Source organism: Papio anubis, chromosome 1 (genome assembly GCF_008728515.1).
Source record: "Papio anubis isolate 15944 chromosome 1, Panubis1.0, whole genome shotgun sequence".
Lineage (NCBI taxonomy): Eukaryota > Metazoa > Chordata > Mammalia > Primates > Cercopithecidae > Papio > Papio anubis.
The window spans coordinates 76,269,265-76,292,883 of NC_044976.1; the positions used below are offsets into that span (position 1 = coordinate 76,269,265).

The window sequence follows — 23,619 nt, forward strand, 5'->3', positions numbered from 1 at the left end:
CGTGGCTGGTTGAGGCCTCACAATTATGGTGGAAGGCAAAAGTCGAGTCTTACATGGTGGCAGACGAGAGAAGTGAGAGCCAAGTGAAAGGGGTTTCCCTTATAAAAGGGTCAGATCTTGTGAGACTTATTCTCTACCATGAGAACAGTATGGGGGAAACTGCCCCCATGATTCAATTATCTCCCACTGGGGCCAACCCACAACATGTGGGAATTATGGGAGCTACAATTGAAGATGAGATTTGGGTGGGGACACAGCCAAACCATATCACAGCATAACTTCAGTCTCTTTACATGGCCTTTCCCTTTGTGTATTTATGGTTTACAAAGATACTGTCATTGGATTGAGGGCAATATGGTCTCATCTGAATTGTTACCTTAATTATATCAGCAAAGACCCTATTTTCAAATATGATCACATTCTGACATTCCAGGTGGACATGAATCATTCTGGGACACTATTCAACCTACTACACCTTCTATTCCTAATTTCCTGGGAGTTTTTAAGTAATCATAAATTGATGTTGAATATTTTAAAGTGTTCTTTTCATGTCTGTTGAGATAATATTATGACTTTTCTTTAGTTGATATTATGGTAAGTTACATTGATTTTTAAATGTTGAACCAGATTTGCATTCCTAGGATGTATACCACTTGGTTATTTATATGCTTTTAAATATATTGATGAATTTTATTTGTTAATATTTTGTGGAAGTTTTTTGCATCTATCAGTGAGGGATTTTAACCTATAGTTTTATTTTTTGTGATGTCTTTGTCTGGCTTTGATATTAACTGTCCCCAACTTAACAATTTTTTGACTTTATGATGATGCACAACCATTGCAAATTTGACGTAATGTATGGTATTCAATAAATTACATGAGATATTTAAGACTTTATTATAAAAGAGGCTTTGTGTTACATGATTTTGCCCAACTGTAGCTGATGTGTTAATAAGTGTTCTGAGCATGTTTAAGATAGGCTAAGCCATGATGTTTGGTAGGTTGGGTTTATTAAATCCATTTTTGACTTATGTTTTCAACTTAGGATGGATTTATTGGGCTATAACTCCATCAAAAGTCAAACAGCATCTGGACTAGATTGATAACATGATTGGGAAGTATCCTCCTCATTGTGTGAAATTGATACTGTTTCTTCTTTAACTACTTGATATAATTTGGCCTTCAGTTTTCTTTGTTGGAAGGTTTTTCACTACCTATTCAGTTTCTTTCATAGATATTTAACTGCTTGTGTTACCTTTTTTTTTTTTCCAAGTGAGTTTTGATTTTGTCTTTCAAAGAATTTGAATTTATGGACATAGAATTGTTTATAGAATCCTTTTTACAGACCTTTGTGAGGTCTGCAGTGATGACTCCTCCAATTTTTTTTCTGATTTTGGTAATTTGTCATTCTTGCTTTTTTTTCTTAATGAGACTGGCTAGAGGTTTTATTAGTTTTGCTTCCCAAAAAACCAGCTGTTGGTCTTATTGGTTTCTGCTTTAATCTTTATAATGCTTCCTATCTCCTGCTTGTTTTAGGTTGAATTTGTACTTCTTTTTTCTAGATTCTTTTTTTTTTTTTTTTTGAGACTGAGTCTGGCTCTGTCGCCCAGGCTGGAGCGCAGTGGCCGGATCTCAGCTCACTGCAAGCTCCGCCTCCCGGGTTTACGCCATTCTCCTGCCTCAGCCTCCGGAGTAGCTGGGACTACAGGCGCCCGCCACCTCGCCCGGCTAGTTTTTTGTATTTTTTAGTAGAGACGGGGTTTCACCGTGTTAGCCAGGATGGTCTCGATCTCCTGACCTTGTGATCCGCCCGTCTCAGCCTCCCAAAGTGCTGGGATTACAGGCTTGAGCCACCGCGCCCGGCCTTCTAGATTCTTAAGTTGAAAGCTTAGATTACTGATTTGATATCTTTCCCTTTTTAATATAAGCATTTAATGGCATAAATTTCTCTCTAAAGTTAAAGATGCATCCACAGTTTAAGGCTTTTGTTCTTTAATGGGGATAGAGGAGAAAGGTTCTGGTGCTGGTTCATGCTCTCCACAGAAGCTACTGTTTCCCTCCCTCTGTACCATTAGGGAGACTTTCGTAGGACTCTTTCAGTATTTTCTATGAGTGCCTGGTGATTCTTGTTGATAAGATATGCAGAAAAGGTGTGGATTTCACCTACATTTGCAGCACCTCTCTCCCACCTCTCAACAGTATGTTCTTTCTCCACCAGTTTTGAAACCATGCTTGCTGACCTCTTCTTGCTAATGTTCTGCTGTGTTTTGTCCATGTAAGCCAATGCTAATGTCTTACCTCTCTGCAAATGCCTGTCTCATTAGTTTAGGGGGCAATTGGTTGCCCTCTGATCTCCGTATTCTGATGGAGTCAGAATACTTTATTTTGGTGTTGGAAGGTTGGAAGTGACATTCTTTCCAGCTCTCTACATTCCAAGCCTTAGCTTTATTTTAGAATTTCTTTGCTTTTAGTTATTTAATAGTATTTGTCTCCCAAGAGAAAGTTAATCACTTCTTGCTCTGATGTTGTACTTATATAACTTAGTACTTGTATAACTGTATTTATCACATTGTGCTGTAATTATTTGCCAACGTATCTGTCTCCACTGTTAGCACACTGCTTGAGGGAAATAGACAAGTATATGCAGAATGCAAGATCTGTGACCTCCATATATCTAGTGCTTCCTGATTGGTTGTAGGCACTTATTATGTGTTCATAGAATAGAATTACAGTAAGATTTTAATTCATAACACAGTCCTGGTACTTTGAGATTCTGAAGAAATATTTGTTAAATAATTCGTGAATAAAATGGCTTATTTAGAAAGTATTTAGAAATTGATTTAGCTTCTATTTCCTCAAATTTCCAGATAGTTTTTTTAAAAGCTCAGTTTAATTTAATCATCCATGTAATTAAAAATCTTGCTGTGATTCAGACAGAAGATTCAGTTGTGCGAATTAATCCTTAATTGCTCAAAAAATATTAATGGGGTTGAATTATTTTCTGCTCCCATTGACTTTGGAGTAATATTGTTTACCTGAAATCTTCAGAGTAGTGAGTAATAAATTACAACATTTAAAATATTTTTAAAAAGTAAAATTGGGCTAGCTTGTCATTGAAAGAGTAAAATGATATTCTCTTGTTAGTAGTTAGAAATAGGTTGGATTAAGAGTAAGTTTAGTTATTAGGTCCTTCTTTTAAGTGAACAAATTAAAGAGATTTTTTTCAATTTTAACTGCATCTTTTCCAGATCAAATTTTCTCCAGTGGCTAAAAAGTTGTTTGTGGTAACTGCAGTGAGTGCTATATCTGTAATTTTTCTGGCCCATCACTTTAAAAGAAAACGTGGAAAGAAGAAAGGAAAAATATTACCATGGGAACCAGAGCACCTCATACTTGAGTACACTAAAAGAGCAGCATCAGACAAAGGTATGTGGAAATAGTTGAATTAAGTGTACAAAAGGAATTTTATGTGTAAATCATAACTGCAATATAGTGATTTTGGTCTTTAAGTCTCCAGAATTTTCTTCCTAATATATTATTTAACTCAAAAGTAATACAGATTTATTTTAGAAAGATTAGAAAATGTAGATAAGCAAACAGAAAAAAATTAAAATTACTAACATTCTGGTACCCAGAAATAACTACTGATAATACTTTCACGTATATCAGTCCACTTATATTTGCATTTAAATGTCATATTGAGACATAAAATGTTATATACAAGTAAATTATTTATGTATTTTAAGTAAAATTGTGATCAGACATTTTGTAACCTGCTTTTAAGATATTTGACAGTGTGTAAGAATGTCTTTCCAGATCAATAAATATCCCTCTGTGCTATCATTTTTAATATATAACTAGTGTTAATTTGTACGAATGTACCCCAATTTAATCATTTCCCCATTGTTCCCTTTAGGATGTTTGTGTTTTTCTTATTTTGCATATCGTTGTCTATTTCCTTAGCGTGTAGAATTCAAGAAGTAAATTGCTGTCTTTTAAAGGATCTTTAAGTTTTGTTAAAGATATCGTATGAGGCCGGGCGCGGTGGCTCACGCCTGTAATCCCAGGACTCTGGGAGGCTGAGGCGGGTGGATCATGAGGTCAGGAGATCGAGACCATCCTGGCTAACACAGTGAAACCCCGTCTCTGCTAAAAAATACAAAAAATTAGCCAGGCGTAGTGGCAGGTGCCTGTGGTCCCAGCTACTGGGAAGGCTGGGGCAGGAGAATGGCGTGAACCAGGGAGGCGGAGCTTGCAGGGAGCTGAGATCATGCCACTGCACTCCAGCACTCCAGCCTGGGCCACAGAGCAACACTCTGTCTCCAAAAAAAAAAAAAAAAAAAAGATATCGTATGAATAAAAATAATTTCTTAAGCATGCTGAGTTTCTTAGTTTTTTATTATTTAGTGAGTGTGTGGTATGCTTTTGTGATTCAACTGTCCAGCATACAATTAATGAGTGACATTTTGTACCAAGTGCAGTGAACATTGTAACAGTAATGATTGCTGTCACTTGCTAAGATTTTATTAGGTCTCAGGTAAGTGCTATATATTCAGTGCTTTATTTAACCTTACAGCAATCCTATGAATTAGGACTGTAGTCTTGTTATTGTTTCTATTTTCTACATAAAGAAAACTGAGATATGCAAAAGCTAAGTGACTTGCCCAAGGTCATATAATTTATAAATGCCGGGATTTAAATCCAGGAATGTCTTAACTGCTGCATTAAGAAAAACTAAGGGCCGGGCGCGGTAGCTCAAGCCTGTAATCCCAGCACTTTGGGAGGCCGAGACGGGCGGATCACGAGGTCAGGAGATCGAGACCATCCTGGCTAACACGATGAAACCCCGTCTCTACTAAAAAATACAAAAAAAACTAGCCGGGCGAGGTGGCGGGTGCCTGTAGTCCCAGCTACTCGGGAGGCTGAGGCAGGAGAATGGCGTAAACCCGGGAGGCGGAGCTTGCAGTGAGCTGCGACCCGGCCACTGCAGTCCAGCCTGGGAGACAGAGCGAGACTCCGTCTCAAAAAAAAACAAAAAAAGAAAAAAGAAAAAAAGAAAAACTAAGACCGGGCATGGTGGTTCATTACTGTAATTCTAGCACTTTGGGAGGCCAAAGCAGGAGGATGACTTGAGCCCAGGAGTTTAAACCAGCCTGGGCAACATAGTGGGATCACATCTCTACAAAAGTAACAGTAAAAAAATTAGCTAGGTGTGGTGGCACATGTCTGTTGTAGTCCTAGCTACTCAGGAGGCTGAAGTGGGAGGATCACCTGACCCCGGAGGTCAGTGCTGCAGTGAGACGTGATTGCACCACTGCACTCCAGCCGGGGTGACAGAGTGAGATATTTTCTCAAAAAAAGAAAAAACAAAAGACTAAGATATAATGTCTGCCTTAGAAGAATGGATAGACGAGTAGAAAAGACAGAAGTATAACTAATCACAATGCAATGAGATACGGGTAAGGTTTTGATGAATTCAGAAAAGGAAATGCCTGTATTTTGTTAAATTTACAGTTCAATAAAATTGTAAGTTTAACATAGTCACCAGTATTTTTATACTGATTACAATAGACCATTCAAATACCATCCTAATTTATTAGGTAAACATTCTATTCTTCATTTCAGAAGTGGATTTTAGCAGTGTTAAAAAAAGATTATATAAAGATTTAGATTTTAATAATGGTGTACATTTAATAATTTACACAATTGAGTGATGTGTGTTTTAAAATTAGGAGCTTTCTGGATGAATATATTATAAACTCTGAAATTTTTACCTGAAATTTATCATTGGCATTATTGATACTTTTAATATCAGTATGTTTATGTGATAGGTTCAAGTTGTTCCAGTAGCAGACAGAATTTGACATTATCTTTAAGTTCTACCAAAGACAAAGGATCTCAAGCTTGTAACTATGCTAATGGAGGACTTTTCAGTAAATATTCGGGTTCTGCACAGAGTTTGGCCTCCGTAAGTACAAAAAAAATATTAATTTAAAAAATTTTTGTTTATATATCTTGTGATCTATTAGTTTAAGTGTCATATACTTATAGTTCTTAGTATGGAAATAATCTTAAGAAATCATCTGATTAAATCTGCTTTGTTTAGGCAAATAAAGTACCTTTTTGCTGACTATTCAGTCAATTTGGTTCTAGGTTTATTTGAATAAGTGATGTGGTCTCATGGGGTCCTGTGAAAATGGTGTTGATGTGGAAGTATTGCTTCAAAATTAGATGTTCTTGTTTTCACTTATTTGTGGGAGCTAAAATTAAAACAATTGAACTCATAGAGATAGAGAGTAGAATGATGGTTACCAGAGGCTGGGAAAGGTAATGGGGGGTGGAGGGGAAGTGGAATGGTTAATGGGTACAAAAATATAGGCGGATAGAATAAATAAGATCTAGTATTTGATAGCACAACAGGGTGACTGCAGTCGACATAATTTATTATACATTAAAAAATAACGAAAAGAGTATAATTAGATTGTTTATAACACGAAGAAGGGATAAATGCTTAAAGGTGATGGATACCCCATTTACCCTGATGTGATCACTACACGTTGTATATATCAAAATGTGTTATGTACCCCGTAAATATATACACCTACCATAGATCCGCAAATATCAAAAATTAAAATTAAAAAGAGTCATTAAAAAAAATTAGCTGTTCTGCAAGAAGCTGGACAATGCAGTCAGACTTTGTGCTGGACCACAGTAATCACTTGATGAGCCTACTTAGATGAAAGTATTTGGTTTGCTGAAGCCAAGTGTGAGGTTCTTCACCTCCTTTTTTGTATCATTAATACAGTATTGAATGACAAGCAGGAGGCTGCCCATCTTTATTTGGAGCATTAATATTAATGCTGATTGACAAGTGAGGAATGAAGTTAGTATTTGTTTAAATCGAATGTGATTTAAACATTAATTTAAAAAATGGATAGAATATGTACCTGCTATTAAATATAGAACAGGCAAAAGAATATACAGTGAGAGCTGGGTGCTATGGTGGTACCTATAGTCTCAGCTATTCAGAAGATTGAGGCAACATCAGTTCAGTCCAGGAGTTCGAAGACAGCCTGGGCAATGTAGCGAAACCTTGTCTCAAATAAAATAAAATAAAATAATAATAAAATTAAATTAAATTAAATAAATAAAATAGTGTTCCTGATCCATTCACTTCCCCTCCATGGAGATAAACAACATTAACAATTTCTTTTTTTTTCTTTTGAGATGAAGTCTCGCTCTGTCGCCCAGGCTGGAGCTCAGTGGCATGATCTCAGCTCATTGCAACCTCCACCTCCTGGGTTCAAGCGATTCTCCTGCCTCAGCCTCCCAAGTAGCTGGGATTACAGGCATGTAATTTTTGTAGTTTTAATAGAGATGGGGTTTTACCATGTTGGCTAGGCTGGTCTTGGAACTCCTGACCTGGTGATCCACCCACCTCAGCCTCCCAAATTGCTAGGATTACAGGCATGAACCACTGTGCCTGGCCTGTATTCATTTTTTCTTCATAGTTTATAGAACACCATATTCTATTCTGTACCTTGCTTCCATATTTCATTGGAATCTATAGCTGTCCTATTCTGTAATGCCTAAAAATGTACTAAAGTTTTAAAGGTTTTTCTAGGATAGGAACAGCTAAATCAAAGGCCTGCAGACTTTCAGTTCTTCTGTGAAACCAAGCAGCATAATGGAGAATATGCCTATTCTTTTTTCTTTTTTTTTCTTTTTGGCAGTGTATTGATGGAATATACCTATTCTTTTTTCTTTTTTTCTTTTCTTTTCTTTTTTTTGTTTCTTTTTTTTTGAGATGGAGTCTCACCCTATTGCCCAGGCTGGAGGGCAGTGGCGTGATCTTGGCTCACTGCAACCTCCACCTCCCAGGTTCAAGCGCTTCTCCTGCCTCAGCCTCCCGAGTAGCTGGGATTATAGGCATGCGCCACCACATCTGGCTAGTTTTTGTATTTACATGGTTTCACCATGTTGGCTAGGCTGGTCTCGAACTCCTGACCTCAAATGATCTGTCTGTTTCAGCCTCCAAAGTGCTGGGATTACAGTCGTGAGCCACTGCGCCTGGCCAGAATATGCCTGTTCTGTAATGTGGATTTCCTCAGTGTCTGCGAAGTGCCTCATCTGAATTTCCTCAATTGAAAGTTGAAGCCCTTGTTGACTAGAAGTAGATAAGGCGAATTTCAGGATAATAGTATAACAAGTCTTTAGAATCACTGTACTGTACTTGCCTAACTGAACACGTCATTCCTCTTTTGTTAAATCTTACAATTTAACAAAAACATAAATTTAGCATAGTTGCCAGTATTTTTATACTGGTTACAGTAGACCATTCAAATGCCACCCTAATTAATTAGATGAATATTTTACTCTTCATTTCAGAAGCAGCATAATCTGCAGGCTGTATGTTGTAATTTGTTGCTCCTAGGCTGCAAATCTGTACCACATGCTACTGTACTGAATAATGTAGGCAGTTGGAACACAATGGTATTTGTGTATCTAAACATCTCTGAACATAGGAAAAGTACAGTAAAAATACAATTTTGTAATCTTACGATAGGGTTGACTGTTGTATATGCAGTCCATCATTGACCCAGATGTTGTTATGTCAAAAGTGTCAGATGCCAGCAGAAAAGCCAAGTGGAGTCACCTAAAAGGCAAATGATAATGTGGGCTTAGATTTCTCAAAACTGAACTGGAATTAGGACAGAACTGGGATTAGGGATTTGAGAATCACCTGCATAGAGGTGATTGAAATGATTTGTTCAGTGGACCTTGCTAGTAAAGGGCATTTACAAAGATGATAGTGGCTTTTTTATTTTAGGTCTCATTTAGCAGAGAGTCAGCATTGTAAAACATTCTAAAAGAAAAATAAGCTAGCTAGCTTAAATCAAAGTAGGTATAGATAAAATTTATAAGCGAATGCTTAAAACAATACATGATATAAACATAACTGCCTGATTTCTGATGGAAATAAGTGATTTACATTCAAAATATTATTCTACTTGTGTATTTTTGAGCAAACAGGCTTATAATAGAGTTGTGATTTCTAAGAGTCATGATTTCTAAGTTTGATTGAATATCATCAGAATTATTTCTTCATGTGGAAATTACCTGGATTGTCTTACCACTAATAGGATTTATAAAAGTAATTTGTAAATATGAAAGATCACAACATATTATCATGAGAGAGATTTGAAGTAACTTCTGTCCGTCTTAATTTCAGGTCCAGAGTGTCAATTCTTGTCATAGCTGTGCCTGTGGCAATTCTAATTCCTGGGACAAAGCAGATGAAGATGATATTAAACTTGTTAATATTCCTGTGACTACTCCGGAGAACTTATACTTAATGGGTAGGAATGAGATGATAACATTTTAAGATATTGTGCTCACATTTAATTTGTTTTGTTTTTGTTTTTTATTTATCGAGACAGACAGGGTCTTGCTCTGTCTCCCAGGCTGGAGTACAGTGGCCCAATTACTGCTCATTGCAGCCTCAACCTCCTGGGCTCAAGTGATCCTCCCACCTCAGCCTCCTGAGTAGGTGGGACCACAGGTGCATGCCACCATGCCCAGCTAAATTTTTAAAACATTTTTGTAGAGATGAGGTTTTGTCATGTTGCTGGGTTGGTCTTGAACTCCTGAGCTCAACAATCTGCCTGCCTCAGCCTCCCAAAGTACTGGGATTACAGGCATGAGCCACCGTCGTCAATGGTAAGTTGAAATTAAAGAACAGTGAATTGTTCTAAGAGAAGCAACTATAATTTTAAATGTTCTTATATCCGTTGTATCTGATCTTCATAACATCATACATTGTATTAAACTAATACAACAAAATTAAAACAACAGAAATTTATTCACTCAGAGTTTTGGACGCTAGAAGTTCATTATCACTGGGCTGAAATCAAGAAGTCAGTAGAGCCATGCTCTCTCTGGAGGCTTAGGGGAGAATCTTTTCCTGGCCTCTTCCAGCTTTTGGTGGCTTCCAACTTTGGCTCGTGGCCACATCATTCCAGTCTCTACCTTTGTCTCCGTGTCACATTCTCCTCTGTGTGTATCAAATCTCCCTATCTCTCTCTGTCTCTCCCTTTTTTTTTTTTTTTTTTAAGACAGAGTCTCACTCTGTTGCCCAGGCTGGAATGCAGTGGTGCAACATCGGCTCGCTGCAACCTCCATCTCCCAGGTTCAAGTGATTCTCATGCCTCAGCCTCCCAAGTAGTTGGGCTTACAGGTGTGCACCACTACCCCTGGCTAATTTTTTGTATTTTTAGTAGAGACAGGGTTTCACCATGTTAGCCAGGCTGGTCTTGAACTCCTGAGCTCAGGTGATTTACCCGCCTCAGCCTCCTAAAGTGCTGGGATTTCAGGCATGAGCCACCTCACCCAGCCACCCTTCTCTTGTAAGGACACTTTTGATTAGATTTAGGGTCCACCTAAATATCCTAGATAAACTAGGATAATCTCCCTGTGTTGGGATTCTTAATTACATCTACAAAGATGTAAGATGTTACCTTTATTTGTAAGGTAACATTTACTTATTCTAGGAATTAGGACCTGATCTTTGGGTGACCATTATTCAGCCTACTACACTATCTTCACCTAATCTGTTGACTGTTATGTAATGAATCTATCAGAATTCACTTTACTAAATATGTTTTATCTAGCTATCATTTGTATTGTTATATCCAGAAAACAATTTTAAATAGAAAGAGGCCTTCTGTGTTTCACATCTCAGTATTTCTTGACTTGACCATGAACATGTCTATGGAGCCTCACTGGAGCCTTGGAGAAGAACCAAAGGAACTTGTTGAATCAGAAGATTCAAATGCTTTTCCCTATTCTCTATTCTTTTTCAGGCTATCTTCCTTTTAATGGAAATGCATACTAAACAGAAAACAAAACCAGTAAACTTGATGTGGCCCTGGCCATTGAGCAGTAAAGGGTTGATGGCTCTGTGTAGAAGGACTGAGTGCCTCAGAATGCATTCCTGCTCTCTAGAATAGTTAGACTATATCATCTCCAGTGCCATCACTGTGGGTACTCCTGTGGGGAAAGAAGGTCTCCAGAGAGTTAAATTCACTGTGTTTCTAGATTACCCTGTGTCTAGAAAACTTACACTCACAGCTTCTGTTAATATTACAGGTTTATGGCTGGATATGGTGGCATGTACCTGTAGTCTTACCTACTTGGGAGGCTGAGGCAGGAGGACCACTTGAGCCTAGGAGTTCAAGGTTACAGTGAGCTAATTGTGCCACTGCACTACAGCCTGGGTGACAGAGAGAGCCCTTTTTCTTAAAACAACAATAACCCAGAATATTAAAAATTCAAATTGAAGAAATACAGAGTAAAACTAGAGATGCCACAGGGGGTCTTTGTGTTATAGGATTAAGATTGCTAGGACCCCTATGGATCACCTGGTATCATCACCCATCTGTTTCAATTCTCTTTATAAAATTGATGACATTAAAAAAAGATTGGTGACCTATATTTGACTTGCTGTTACAAAACTGATGATATTTGGTAGTCTGAGCTATGTTCTATAGTGAGGTATACATAGTACTTCTTGAGGAGACAAGTTTTATCTTTGTATTATACAACTCTGCTGCAAAATAATTCTTCCTGAAGCCAAGTGTGGTGGCACATGCTTGTAGTCCTAGCTACTTGAGAGGCTGAAGTAGGAGGATCACTTGAGCTCACAAGTACAAGACTAACCTGGGGGAACATTGTAAGACCCCATCTCTAAAAGAAGAGACCAAAAAAAACTAAAAAAAAAAAAAAAATTCTTCCTGTGTTCGTATGTTCAACCCAAATAATAAATGTATAGAAGGGATAGTGTGAGAAAAGGATGAAGGAATTAGAGTTGCGTAACTTGGAGAAAGGAGACTAGATGGTGATATAATTGGTTTTTATGTGCTTAAATGTTTTAGGAGGAAGATTCAAAAGTTATTTTTTGCTACAGAAAATCAAACAAGAAGGAAAGGCCTACATTTCATTTTAAGAAATTTTAGGCCAGGTGCGGTAGCTTACACCTGTAATCCCAGAACTTAGGGAGGCTGTGGTGGGAGGATTGCTTGAGCCCAGGAGTTTGAGACCAGCCTGGGTAACATAGTGAAACCTCATCTCTACAAATAAATAAATAAATACTTTTAAAAAATAAAAGAATCTGGGCGTGGTGGCTCACGCCTGTAATCCCAGCACTTTGGAAGGCTGAGGTGGGTGGATCACCTGAGGTCAGGAGTTTGAGACCAGTGTGGCCAACATGGTGAAACCCCATCTCTACTAAAAATACAAAAATTAGCTGGGCGTGGTGGTACATGCCTATAATCCCAGCTACTCGGGAGGCTGAGGCAGGAGGTTGCAGTGAGCCGATATGGCACCATGGCACTCCAGCCTGGGCAACAGAGTGAGACTCTGTCTCAAAATAATAAATAAATAAATAAATAAATAAATAAGAAATTTTATTCATTTAGGATTGTAGGTTCTATAGGTAATTGAAGAAATTACTTGAGAGGAGAGGTATTTTTTAGCTACTGTATCTTAAAAACATCGAGAGAATGACTTGCCCAGATTCTTAAACAGCTTTTAAAGATCTTTCTTTAATATTTAACATTTTAAAAATACTTTAAAAGTTGAAGTCTTAAACTATTTTTGTTTTGTTTAAAGTACATAATTATTTTTGTAAGCCTTGTTTTTTAATTTTGAGAAAAAGAATCACATGTTCCTCTTTTTTCCCACAAAGCTTTCTGTCAGCAAGGAAATGAAATTCCTGCTTGGACTATAACTAACTTTTGATGGGTTCATCCAATATCTTGCAATTTTTAACTCTGGCCCACCAATTTATCCAAATCAGCCTGTTGGGATCATAGTGGTTCAAGACACCCTTTAAGGGACAAAAGGTGGAAAAGACTTATTTTAGATTTCTGTATTATTATCTTTTCTTCAGCTTTACTTTCTTTTTTTTTGAGATGGAGTGTTGCTCTGTAGCCTAGGCTGGAGTGCAGTGGCGCAATCTCGGCTCATTGCAACCTCTGCCTCCCAGGTTCAAGCCGATTCTCCTGCCTCAGCCTCCTGAGTAGCCATGATTACAGACACGTATCACCACACCTGGCTGCTTTTTGTATTTTTAGTAGAGATGGGGTTTTACCATGTTGGCCAGACTGGTCTTGAACTCCTGACCTCAGGTGATCCACCCACCTTGGGCTTCCAAAGTGCTGGGATTACAGTCATAAGCCACCGAGCCCAGCCATCTTCAGCTTTACTTTCTTCTGAGAACTTATAAACCAGGTAGCTTTTTGTAAACTGGTTTCTTCCCATTAGTTTTCCTTTTAATTTGCAGGAATATTTTGAAACATAGTTATGTGACTATAAAAAATAGCTATTACTGTGGAACTTTTGATGAATTCATGATACTCCTTTAGGAAAATTCTGAGCACCATATACGTTTGTATTATAAAGAAATGAAAACATATTGGCCATTTTGTCTCTCTGATTTTTGGTTAACCAGAACCATAGGCTGAGAATATATTGGGAAATTAAGATTCTACCATGAAATGATGTATGATTCTTTAGTGTCAAAATTTGACTGTGCCATTGGTGATAATGTACGAAAACACTTCAGGCCCCAAATAATTTTATTTTGGCATTGGTTTTGCTCACTTAAAATTGTTCTGTTCTTAATTTTTAGGTATGGAATTGTTTGAAGAGGCATTGCGTCGATGGGAACAAGCTCTAACCTTTCGCAATAGACAGGCTGAAGATGAAGCCTGTGGTTCCATTAAACTGGGTGCAGGAGATGCCATTGCTGAAGAAAATGTAGATGTAAGGGTGATTTATTTGAGTGGTCTTCATAATATTAGAAAAATCAAACAAATCTTTTTTTTTTTTTTTTTTGGTAGAGGTAGGGTCTAACTATTGTTGCCCAGGCTGAGTCTTGAACTCCTGGGCTCAAGTGATCCTCCCACCTTGTCCTCTGAGTAGTTAGGACTATAGGGATGCACCACCATGCCTAGCTAATTTTACATTTTTTGTAAAGGTGGTGTCTCACTATGTTGCTCAGGCTGGTCTTGAACTCCTGGCCTCAAGCGACCCTTTCACTTTGGCCTCCCAGAGTGCTGGGATTATAGGCATGAGCCAAGGTGCTGGCCCAAAATATTTTTTAATGTTGATTCAGTGTATTTGCTTTATGTTGTATTTAATAGAACTGTTTTTTTCTTCTTCCTTGGGACTATGTGGGGTATTTCTTACTGGTCTTTTTCTGTTCAGGTAGTTGTTACATGCCAGATTTACCGTTCATCAAGTTTATTGACTTTCCCAGGATATGCAAAATAAGCAGATTGATTTCTAAAGGATTTTTTTTTTTTTTTTAAAGAAATGGGGTCTTGCTTTGCTGCCCAGGTTGGAGTACAGTGGTTGTTCATAGGAACAATCATAGTACACTATACCCCAGAACTCCTGGGCTCAATCAGTTTTTCTGCCTCAGTCTTCCAAGCAGTTGGGACTGCAGGCACGTTCTACCTTGTCTGGCTTGGAATTTTTTAAAGTTTGATTTGTACTTTGGGATTAATTAAGTGCCATTATGTTCATAAAAATCACATAAAGGTGTAGAGCTAGACTAGTCCTTATTGATTATTTAGTTAAGCTGGTGGTTCTCAAACTTGCTAATGCATAAGACTCACCTAGAGGACTTGTTAAAACCCAGATTTGGAGGCCCCACCCCATGAATTTCTCATTGACTAGAACTGGGGTGGATCCTAAGAATTTGTATTTCTACCAAGTTCTTGGGTGATAATGAAGCTGCTGGCTCAGAGACCTTACTTTGAGAACTACCAATCTAGTCTAACTCCTTAATTTTATAGGTAAAGAAACTGAATCACTAAGAACTAAGGTAATTTTGCCACAGACACAGCTATAACCCAGGCCTCTTGACTTCTACTGCTGTACTCTTTCCACTATCAGTAGTTTTTTATATTACTCACTTTCTTTGCCTTTTATTTAAAAGTGGGAAAAATATTTAGAATTTTAACATTAGAATTTAATTTGTTATGTGTACTTTTTCTCTCCTTGTAGGATATTATTAGTACTGAATTTATCCATAAACTCGAAGCTCTACTGCAAAGAGCCTATCGTCTCCAAGAGGAGTTCGAAGCTACCCTTGGGGCATCTGATCCTAATTCCCTTGCTGATGATATTGGTAAGATGGATATTTTATATGGCATTTATGAAATGTTTGCTTTTTTTTTATATCCTTGGAATCATTTGCGTGTCTGTCTTATGTATTAATAAGTTAGTTACTTAAAAAAAAATAGCCAAGAGAAAAAAATTTTATCATATTTCTTTTTTCTTTCAGTTTTAATTTTCAAATGAACTAATGCCCTTAAGATATAAATTCAAGAATTTATCATAGGCAGGACTGTGACATTATTTTAAAATGTATTGTGGGGGAAAAAAATCTAGTTAAGAGTGTTGGAGGGAGAAAAGAATAAACAAAAATATACAGAGACTCACCACTTCGGAAATATGCATGTAATATTACCTAAAATACTTGAAAGAATTATATGTTGAGGCCCACTTAATCGCAGGATAGCTGTTGATGTAAGTAGTCAATACTTCATTATGGGTCATTACCTTTGTTACTTTAAAGAGAACAGAGTTTTAAAGATACTTTTTTAAAAGTTTTTTATTTTTTATTTTTTTGAGACAGGATCTCTGTTGCCCAGGTGGGAGTGCAATGACACGGTCACAGCTCACTGCGGCCTTAACCTATTGGGCTCAACTGATCCACCTGCCTCAGCCTCCCAAGTAGCTGGGACTAGAGGCACATGCCACCATGTCTTGCTAATTGAAACTTTTTTTTTTTTTGTGGAGACAAGGTTCTTTTTTTTTTTCTTTTTTTCTTTTTGAGACGGAGTGTCACTCACTCTGTCACCCAGGCTGTGGTGCAGTGGCATGATCTTGGCTTACTGCAACCTCCGCCTTCCAAGTTCATGCAATTCTCTTGCCTCAGCCTCCTGAGTAGCTGAGATTACAGGCATGTGCCACCATACCCAGCTAATATTTGTATTTTTAGTAGAGACGGGGTTTCACCATGTTGGCCAGGCTGGTCTCCACCTCCTGACCTCAAGTGATCCACCCACCTCAGCCTCCCAAAGGTGAGGTTCTTGAATGAAGTCTTGGAAGAAAGGAATGATTAAAGTTGCTTCTTCAACTTCTATAAATGCCCCCAAAGAAAGAAAGAAGACAAAATTATATGGTTTTTTTGGTCAAAAATAATTTCAGTCTTTTTAGTATGAAGAGGATTATTATTTTCCAATTAAAATAAACGCTAAGCAGTTTTAACGTTTTCCACATTAGTACTGAAAGCAGCTGAACTTTGAGATATTTACATCTATGCATTTTGAGTTCAGGTGAAAGATTTTGTTTCTATTAGAATTATGAATTACTGTGTGTATGATCATAAGGTTATATGAAATCTCTTTGGTCTCTGCTTTGTTGTACTATTATTGTCACCAAACATTATTTATTAGACTTGAGTGTTTTTTAATAGCTTCTCTGCTATTAGCATAGGCATACTGTTTTGACATACCTAGGAGATTACAGTCTAGAAAAAAAGTAGGCAGTATTCATGTCAACAAATACAGTTTGTCAAAGCCTTATATTAATTTTTTCTACAGTTTCTTTTGTAACTTTTTAGAATGTTATTTATGACAGTAAGTAGGAGAAAGAACAGAGAAAAGGAATTTTTTAAAACCTCAAATGTAGAATGAGAATGGAACAACCAAAAAAGTTAGAAAAGTGGTGAAATGGCAAGGAATGCCACAGAGAAAAGTAAGTAGGAAAAAATTATAAGGAGGAAAGAGGAAGAGGATCCTGGGACTTTTAATGCCTTACTCTAGGAATGGAAGCTTTGTCTATACTGTCTAATCTTTGGCAGTTTCTTTTAGTCTCATTATAAGGATCTTGTGGATGTGTAGTTCTTGTTCTTTTAGTCTTGTCATATGTATCGCAGATTTGGTTCTGTTTGGCATGCCTGGGCACATTTTTTCTATATCCTTCTGTAGCGGTTGGCGGAGTCTCTTATTTCTTATTTCTTCAGGTTGAAAAGATTCCTTGGGTACAGTCTCAGAGGTCTGCTTTAGATTCTTGTTGCTTTTAGAGAAGAAGACCTCTGGGCATGTGGCTTAGTTTCTGGGGTCTTCAAGTTGTTTCTGAGGCAACTATTTTAATCCAGAACTCTAAATGGATAGGGTGGGACCCACAGTCAGTCTGTGCATTTAGTTAGCTTAGGTTTGGAATAAGTTTCTGACCCCGTGCATGTTTTAACCTGAGCTGTCACTGCCTACTAGACTGATGTGCTTTTCCCTGTAGCCTTCCAGTTCATTGGCCTCCTGTTGCCCTGGAGATTCCAGTTAACGTGAAGCTGTTATATTTTGTTCGTTTTGGGGAATTGTTTGAATATTGCAAGTTTGCATTTTTGAGCTTCTGGATCAAAAGAACTGAATTTATGGCCAAGACTCAGGGAGCAGCTTTGTTATAACTGTTACTTGACATTGATCAAAATTGCCTAGAAGTCAGTTAACTCTCCTCATTCTTTAAATCCAAAGTCATTGGATACATTTAACTTGAATTATTGAGAGGCAACTTAAAGTTAATAGTTATAAATTAAGATAGTCTAACAAATGCCTTCAGAGGCTTGGGGCGAATTTAAAGCAAGTATTGATCTGATGTCAGTGAATACTTCATTGTTTTGGAATCTGCTTTGTCTAATTTGATGAACTTCATATTTTTTTTTTTTTTTCTTGAGAATCTGGTAGGATTTCAAGATTGGAAGAATTTTTTTTTTTTTTTTTTTTAGCAGTCTTGCTCTGTCACCCAGGCCGGAGTGCAGTGGTGTGATCTCAGCTCACTACAACCTCTGCCTCCTGGACTCAAGCCATCCTGTCACCTCACTCTTCTGAGTAGCTAGGACTACAGGTGCATGCCACCACGCACTGCTAATTTTTTTTTTTTTTTTTTTCTGAGATGGAGTTTTGCTCTTGTTGCCCAGGCTGGAGTGCAATGGCATGATCTCGGCTCACTGCAACCTCTGCCTCCTGGGTTCGAGCGATTCTCCTGCCTCAGCCTCCTGAGTAGCTGAGATTACAGGCATGCACCACCACGCCTGGCTAATTTTGTATTTTTAGTAGAAATGGGGTTTCTCCATGTTGGTCAGGCTGGTCTCGAACTCCCGACCTTAGGTGATCCACCCACCTCAGCCTCCCAAAGTGCTGGGATTACAGGCATGAGCCACCATGCCCAACCAACACCCTGCTAATTTTTTAAAAAGTTTTCTCTAGAAATGAGGTCTTGCTATACAAGGCTGGTCTCGAACTATCCAGGCTGGTCTTGAACTCTTGGGCTCAAGCAGTCCTCCCACGTCAGTCTCCCAAAATGCTGGGTTTGCAGTCGTGAGCCACCATGTCGAGCCAGGAAAGACTTCTTAGCCATCATCTAATTTCATCTTTCTCCCTGTGTGTAATAGCTAGGGGGAGCTAGTTAATAGTAGCTACTAGTTATTAGTACATCCGTGTGTCTTCTCTGGGTCAGGTACTGTTATATTCTGAATGAAAATTATCTCAGCGGGACATGGTGGCTTACACCTGTAATCCCAGCACTTTGGGAGGCTGAGGCAGGTGGATCGCCCGAGGTCAGGAGTTCGAGACCAGCCTGACCAACATGGTGAAACCCTGTCTCTTCAAAAAATACAAAAATTAGCTGGGCGTGGTGGTGGGTGCCTGTAATCCCAGCTACTCGGGAGGATGAGGAAAGAGAGTCGCTTGAACCCAGGAGGCAGAGGTTGCAGTGAGCCGAGATGGTGCCACTGCACTCCAGCCTGGGCAACAAGAGCAAAACTCTGTCTGAAGAAAAAAAAAGAAAAAGAAAATTATCTCAATCTGTACAACAATTTTTAGGATATAAATATACCTATCATCCCTATTTTTCAGAAGGGGAAAGTGAGGTACAGAGGCATTAATAACTTCCCCAGGGTTACACAGCTGTTAAGTGGAGGAGGAACCTGAATTTGGACCCAGTCAGGCTAGCTTTAGAGTCCTTCCTTTCCTTTTCTCTTCCCTTTTCCCTTCCCTTTTCGTTTTTTCGTTTTCACTCTTGTCACCCAGGCTGGAGTGCAATGAAGTGATCTTGGCTCACTGCAGCCTCCACCTCTTAGGTTCAAGCAATTCTCCTGCCTCAGCCTCCTGAGTAGCTGGTATTACAGGCATGTGCCACCATGCCCAGCTAGTTTTTGTATTTTTAGTAGAGATGGGGTTTCACCATGTTGGCCAGGCTGGTCATGAACGCCTGACCTCAGGTGATCCACCCGCCTTGGCCTCCCAAAGTGCTGGGATTACAGGCAGGAACCACTGCGCCTGGCCCATTCTTTATTTTTTTGAGAGAGAGGGTCTGACTGTGTTGCCCAGGCTGGAGTGCAATGGCTCGATCTTGACTTTCACTACAACCTCCACCTCCCAGGCTTAAGCGATCCTCTCACCTTAGCCTCCCAAGTAGCTGGGACCACAGGCACTTGCCACCATACCTGGATAATTTTTATTTTGGGTTGAGATGAAGTTTTCCATATTGCCCAGGCTGGTCTCAAGCTCCTGGGCTCAAGTGATCTACCCAACTTGGCCTTCCATACTGCTAGGATTACAGATAATGAGCCACTGTGCCCAGTCGCAGAGTCCATTCTCTTAACCACCATGCTGTATTGTCTTACCACTTATAGGACAGACATCTTCTTTGAATGGGAGGATTAACTGTGAACTTTTTGTGGACAGAGTATGCCTATACCCAAAATTCCCTGTAGGAAAGGTCAGCTTAGAGCAGGCAGCCTGGAAATTCCACAGTTGACAGAGTAAGGAGACTTTTATTTCTGGTGGTGATATGCTTTTGTATAGATCTTTTATTATTATTATTATTTTTCTTCCTCTATACTCATGTGGTGATCTATAGTTAACTCATACATCTTTCTTCCTTTCTCAGGCTTTCTAGGCAGATTTCATGCATTTTGTAGAAAGAAATTGTCAAGGTTTAATCCAAGAACAAAAGAGGCAAGCTATGTGAGATAGAGGGCCTAACTGTGACCCTGAACTTAGTGTAGTGCTAATGAGTTACTCTGATGGTTTATCCTACATCTGTATAATAACTGAAAGTACAGACTGTGGATGCAGACTAACTGGGTTCAACTCCTGGCATTTCCATTTATCTGTGTGATTATAAAACCTGTCTAAGCCTTGACTTCCTCTTCTGAAAAATTAACATGTAGAGTACCAATTTTATAAACTGATTTTGAGGATTAAGTGAAAATTCTAGGAACAGGGTAACAACGTTTATTGGCTCGGAATTTGGAACTTCTCTAGGACACTCTCAGGAAGACCATCATTTTACCTCTAGAATCTTAGGCTGTCGTTTTTGTTATTGTTGTTGTTCTTGTTCTACCTTTGTGATCCAATATTTGCCAGTTTCAAGACGTTCTTTAAAATTTCTGGTCCACTGATGTCCTATTAATGTTTTCCAGTGATGCTATACTTTACTCCATTAAACAAAATTTCTTCTGTCCTTTTTAATGGGCCTTTGGGAAGAAGGAGAAGTACCTTCTTGAACTAGAAGGTAATTTGCCTACCATGTTCAACTATAAATTCTGGACATTAGGTCAGGCATGGTGGCTCATGCCTGTAATCCCAGCACTCTGGGAGGCCAAGGCGGGTAGATCATGTGAGGTCAGGATGGAGACCAGCCTGGCCAACCTGGTGAAACCTCGTCTCTACTAAAAATACAAAAATTAGCTGGGTGCGGTGGCGGGCGCCTGTAATCTCGGCTACTTGGGAGGCTGAGGCAGGAGAATCACTTGAAGCTGGGAGGTGGAGGTTGCAGTGAGCCAAGATTGCACCATTGCACTCCAGCCTAGGCGACAGAGTGAGACTCCGTCTAAAAAAAATAATAATAAAATAAAATAAATAAATTCTGGACATTATAATAATAGAGTCTACGGTTTACATTAGCTTTTGTTGAACTCATGGTTAACAAAAGAACTTACGGTTAACTTTTGTTAACTTATGGTTAACTTATGAAATTTCTAAGTTCTTTGTTATTATTAGTTTCTTACCATTAAGCCACACCTTCCCTCATTTATTCCTGCACAGTTGTTCTTTTGGACCAAGGATATAGGTACTGTATTTCTTATTCTTACTAAATTGTTAATTCTGAGTCATCATTCTGAATTGTTAAATAGTTTTAGATTTTTTTTTTTTTTTTTTTTTTTTGAGACGGAATTTTGCTCTTGTTGCCCAGGCTGGAGAACAATGGTACGATCTTGGCTCACCGCAACCTCTGCCTTCTGGGTTCAAGCGATTCTCCTGCCTCAGCCTCCTGAGTAGTCGGGTTTACAGGCATGCACCACCATGCCTGGCTAATTTTATATTTTTAGTAGAAATGGGGTTTCTCCATGTTGGTCAGGTTGGTCTTGAGCTCCCACCTCAGGTCATCCGCCCGCCTCGACCTCCCAAAGTGCTGGGATTACAGTTGTGAGCCACCGTGCCCAGCCAAATAGTTTTAGATTTTGATTTGACATCTAATGTGTTAATTATTCTTCTCAACTTTGTATCATTCTCTAGTTTGGTTAGTTTTGTATAGTTGGTAATCAGTGCTGTCATTGAAATCATTAGTAAAATTTGTTAAAATGGGTAGTGTCTGAGTCAGAGACCTGAGGCATGACACTGTCAAATTTCCTTAGGTCACAAATAATTATTAAGATACTTTGTAAGCTTCAGTTATTCAAGGTGAATAAATTCTGGAGACCTAATGTATAGCATGGTGACAGTAAATAATACTGTGTTGCGTATTTGAAGTTTGCTGAAAGGCTAGATCTTAAATCTTACCTTACATACCACACACACACACAAACACATAGTCACTATGTAGAGGTGGTAGATATGTTAATTAGCTTGATTATGGTGTCATTTCACGTTGTATACGTATAACAAAACAATCATACACCTTATATATACACAGTTTTGTATGTCAGTGATATCTCATAAAGCTGTTAAAAACAAAACAAAACAAAACACTTCATTCAACCAGCTATGAATTCAGCTTATTCTGTTTTACACAGTTTTCATCTTGATTATAAAGAGACCATGGGGCCGGGCACAGTAGCTCACACCTGTAGTCCTAGTTCCTCAGAAGGCTGAGACAGGAGGTTCACTTGAGCTCAGAAGTTGGAGGCTGTAGTGAGCTATGATGGTGCCTCTGCACTCCAGCCTGGGTGACAGAGTGAGATCCTGTCTCTAGAGAAAAAAAGCGTGAGAGAGATCATGGGATACTTTTTTGTATATCATAACAAAATGTTAACTGGGAATTTAGGAAAATATAGAATTTTTTTGAAAAAGAGCCTAATGTTAACATTATTTGGAAATATTGCTGAGGCTGAGTTTTTTGCAGCTAGGGATTTGCCATCAAATGTTCACAGCTGGCTTTATACTCACTTGCAAATCATTTTAGTATTGGAAAGCCGATGTGTCAGATTTTATTTACTTTAGAAGAACCTTAGCAAAATTTATTTTACTAATTTGGAATTCAAAATTTAAGGACTCTACTTATTATACATTTGTACTATTTATAGAAGAGTAGTTTGCCAACTTAACATTATGGATGAGATTATAGGGGGACTGTTTAAATCCTTTCAGCATGTTTTTTTTTTTTTTTTTTTTTCTGAGACAGAGTCTTGATCTGTCACCCAGGCTGGAGTGCAAGTGGCACAGTATCAGCTCACTGCAACCTCCACCTTTTGGGTTCAAGCACTTCTGCCTCAACCTCCCGAGTAGCTGGTATTACAGGCGCGTGCCACCATGCCAGGCTAATTTTTGTGTTTTTAGTAGTGACGGGGTTTCACCATGTTGACCAGGCTGGTCTCGAACTTCTGAACTCGTGATCCTCTTGCCTCGGCCTCCCAAGCGTGAGCCACCACGCCCAGCCCAGCATGATTCTCCCAGCATTTTTCTTTGTAGATAACAATGTATTTATTGAAAATAAATGTCTATTCTCCTTTTTTTTTTTTTTAAATAGCAGATCCAAAAAACTTCTGAGTTATCAGTATTGTGAATTATTTGGGGTTACTTTTGGTAGATGAAGTTAATAACATATATTTTGAAAAACATATACTATGGTTCTAACACTGGAATATGGTGACTGTTACACAGCTCTATACATTTAAAACTAAAACAGACTGCACACTTAAAGGGGGATAATTTTGTGGTATGTAAATTATACTTCAATAAAGATGTTAAAAATACACTATGGATGGTGTTAAGCTAAGCTTAAGTACATTTTTGTGAATTTGAAATAGTGCAAAATGGCATTTCATACTAAATTGAATGCAAATCCCAAATTTTCGTTTTGGGTTTTTTGGTTTTTAGAGACAGGGTCTTGCCTTGTCTCCTAGGCTTCAATGTATTGCCACGGTCATAGCTCACTGCAGCCTCAAACTCCTGGGCTCAAGCAATCCCTCTGCATCAGCCTCCTGAGTAGCTAGAACTGCAGGTGCATGCCACTGTGCCTGGCTAATTTTTTAATTCTTTTGTA

The 23,619-nt window shown here is 38.5% G+C and overlaps 1 protein-coding gene across 6 annotated transcripts in view; it reads left to right on the top strand.

Annotated features, from left to right (window-relative positions):
• MIGA1 (mitoguardin 1) overlaps positions 1-23,619 on the top strand; it is a 95,272-nt gene that overhangs the window by 20,579 nt on the left and 51,074 nt on the right. For all 6 annotated transcript variants that reach the window (XM_021943205.2, XM_009211344.3, XM_009211336.3 and 3 more), the window contains exons 3-7: positions 3,249-3,426; positions 5,832-5,968; positions 9,233-9,359; positions 13,691-13,824; positions 15,073-15,196. In XM_021943205.2, coding sequence (XP_021798897.2) covers positions 3,249-3,426; positions 5,832-5,968; positions 9,233-9,359; positions 13,691-13,824; positions 15,073-15,196 — 700 coding nt within the window. The remainder of the gene's footprint in view (positions 1-3,248; positions 3,427-5,831; positions 5,969-9,232; positions 9,360-13,690; positions 13,825-15,072; positions 15,197-23,619) is intronic.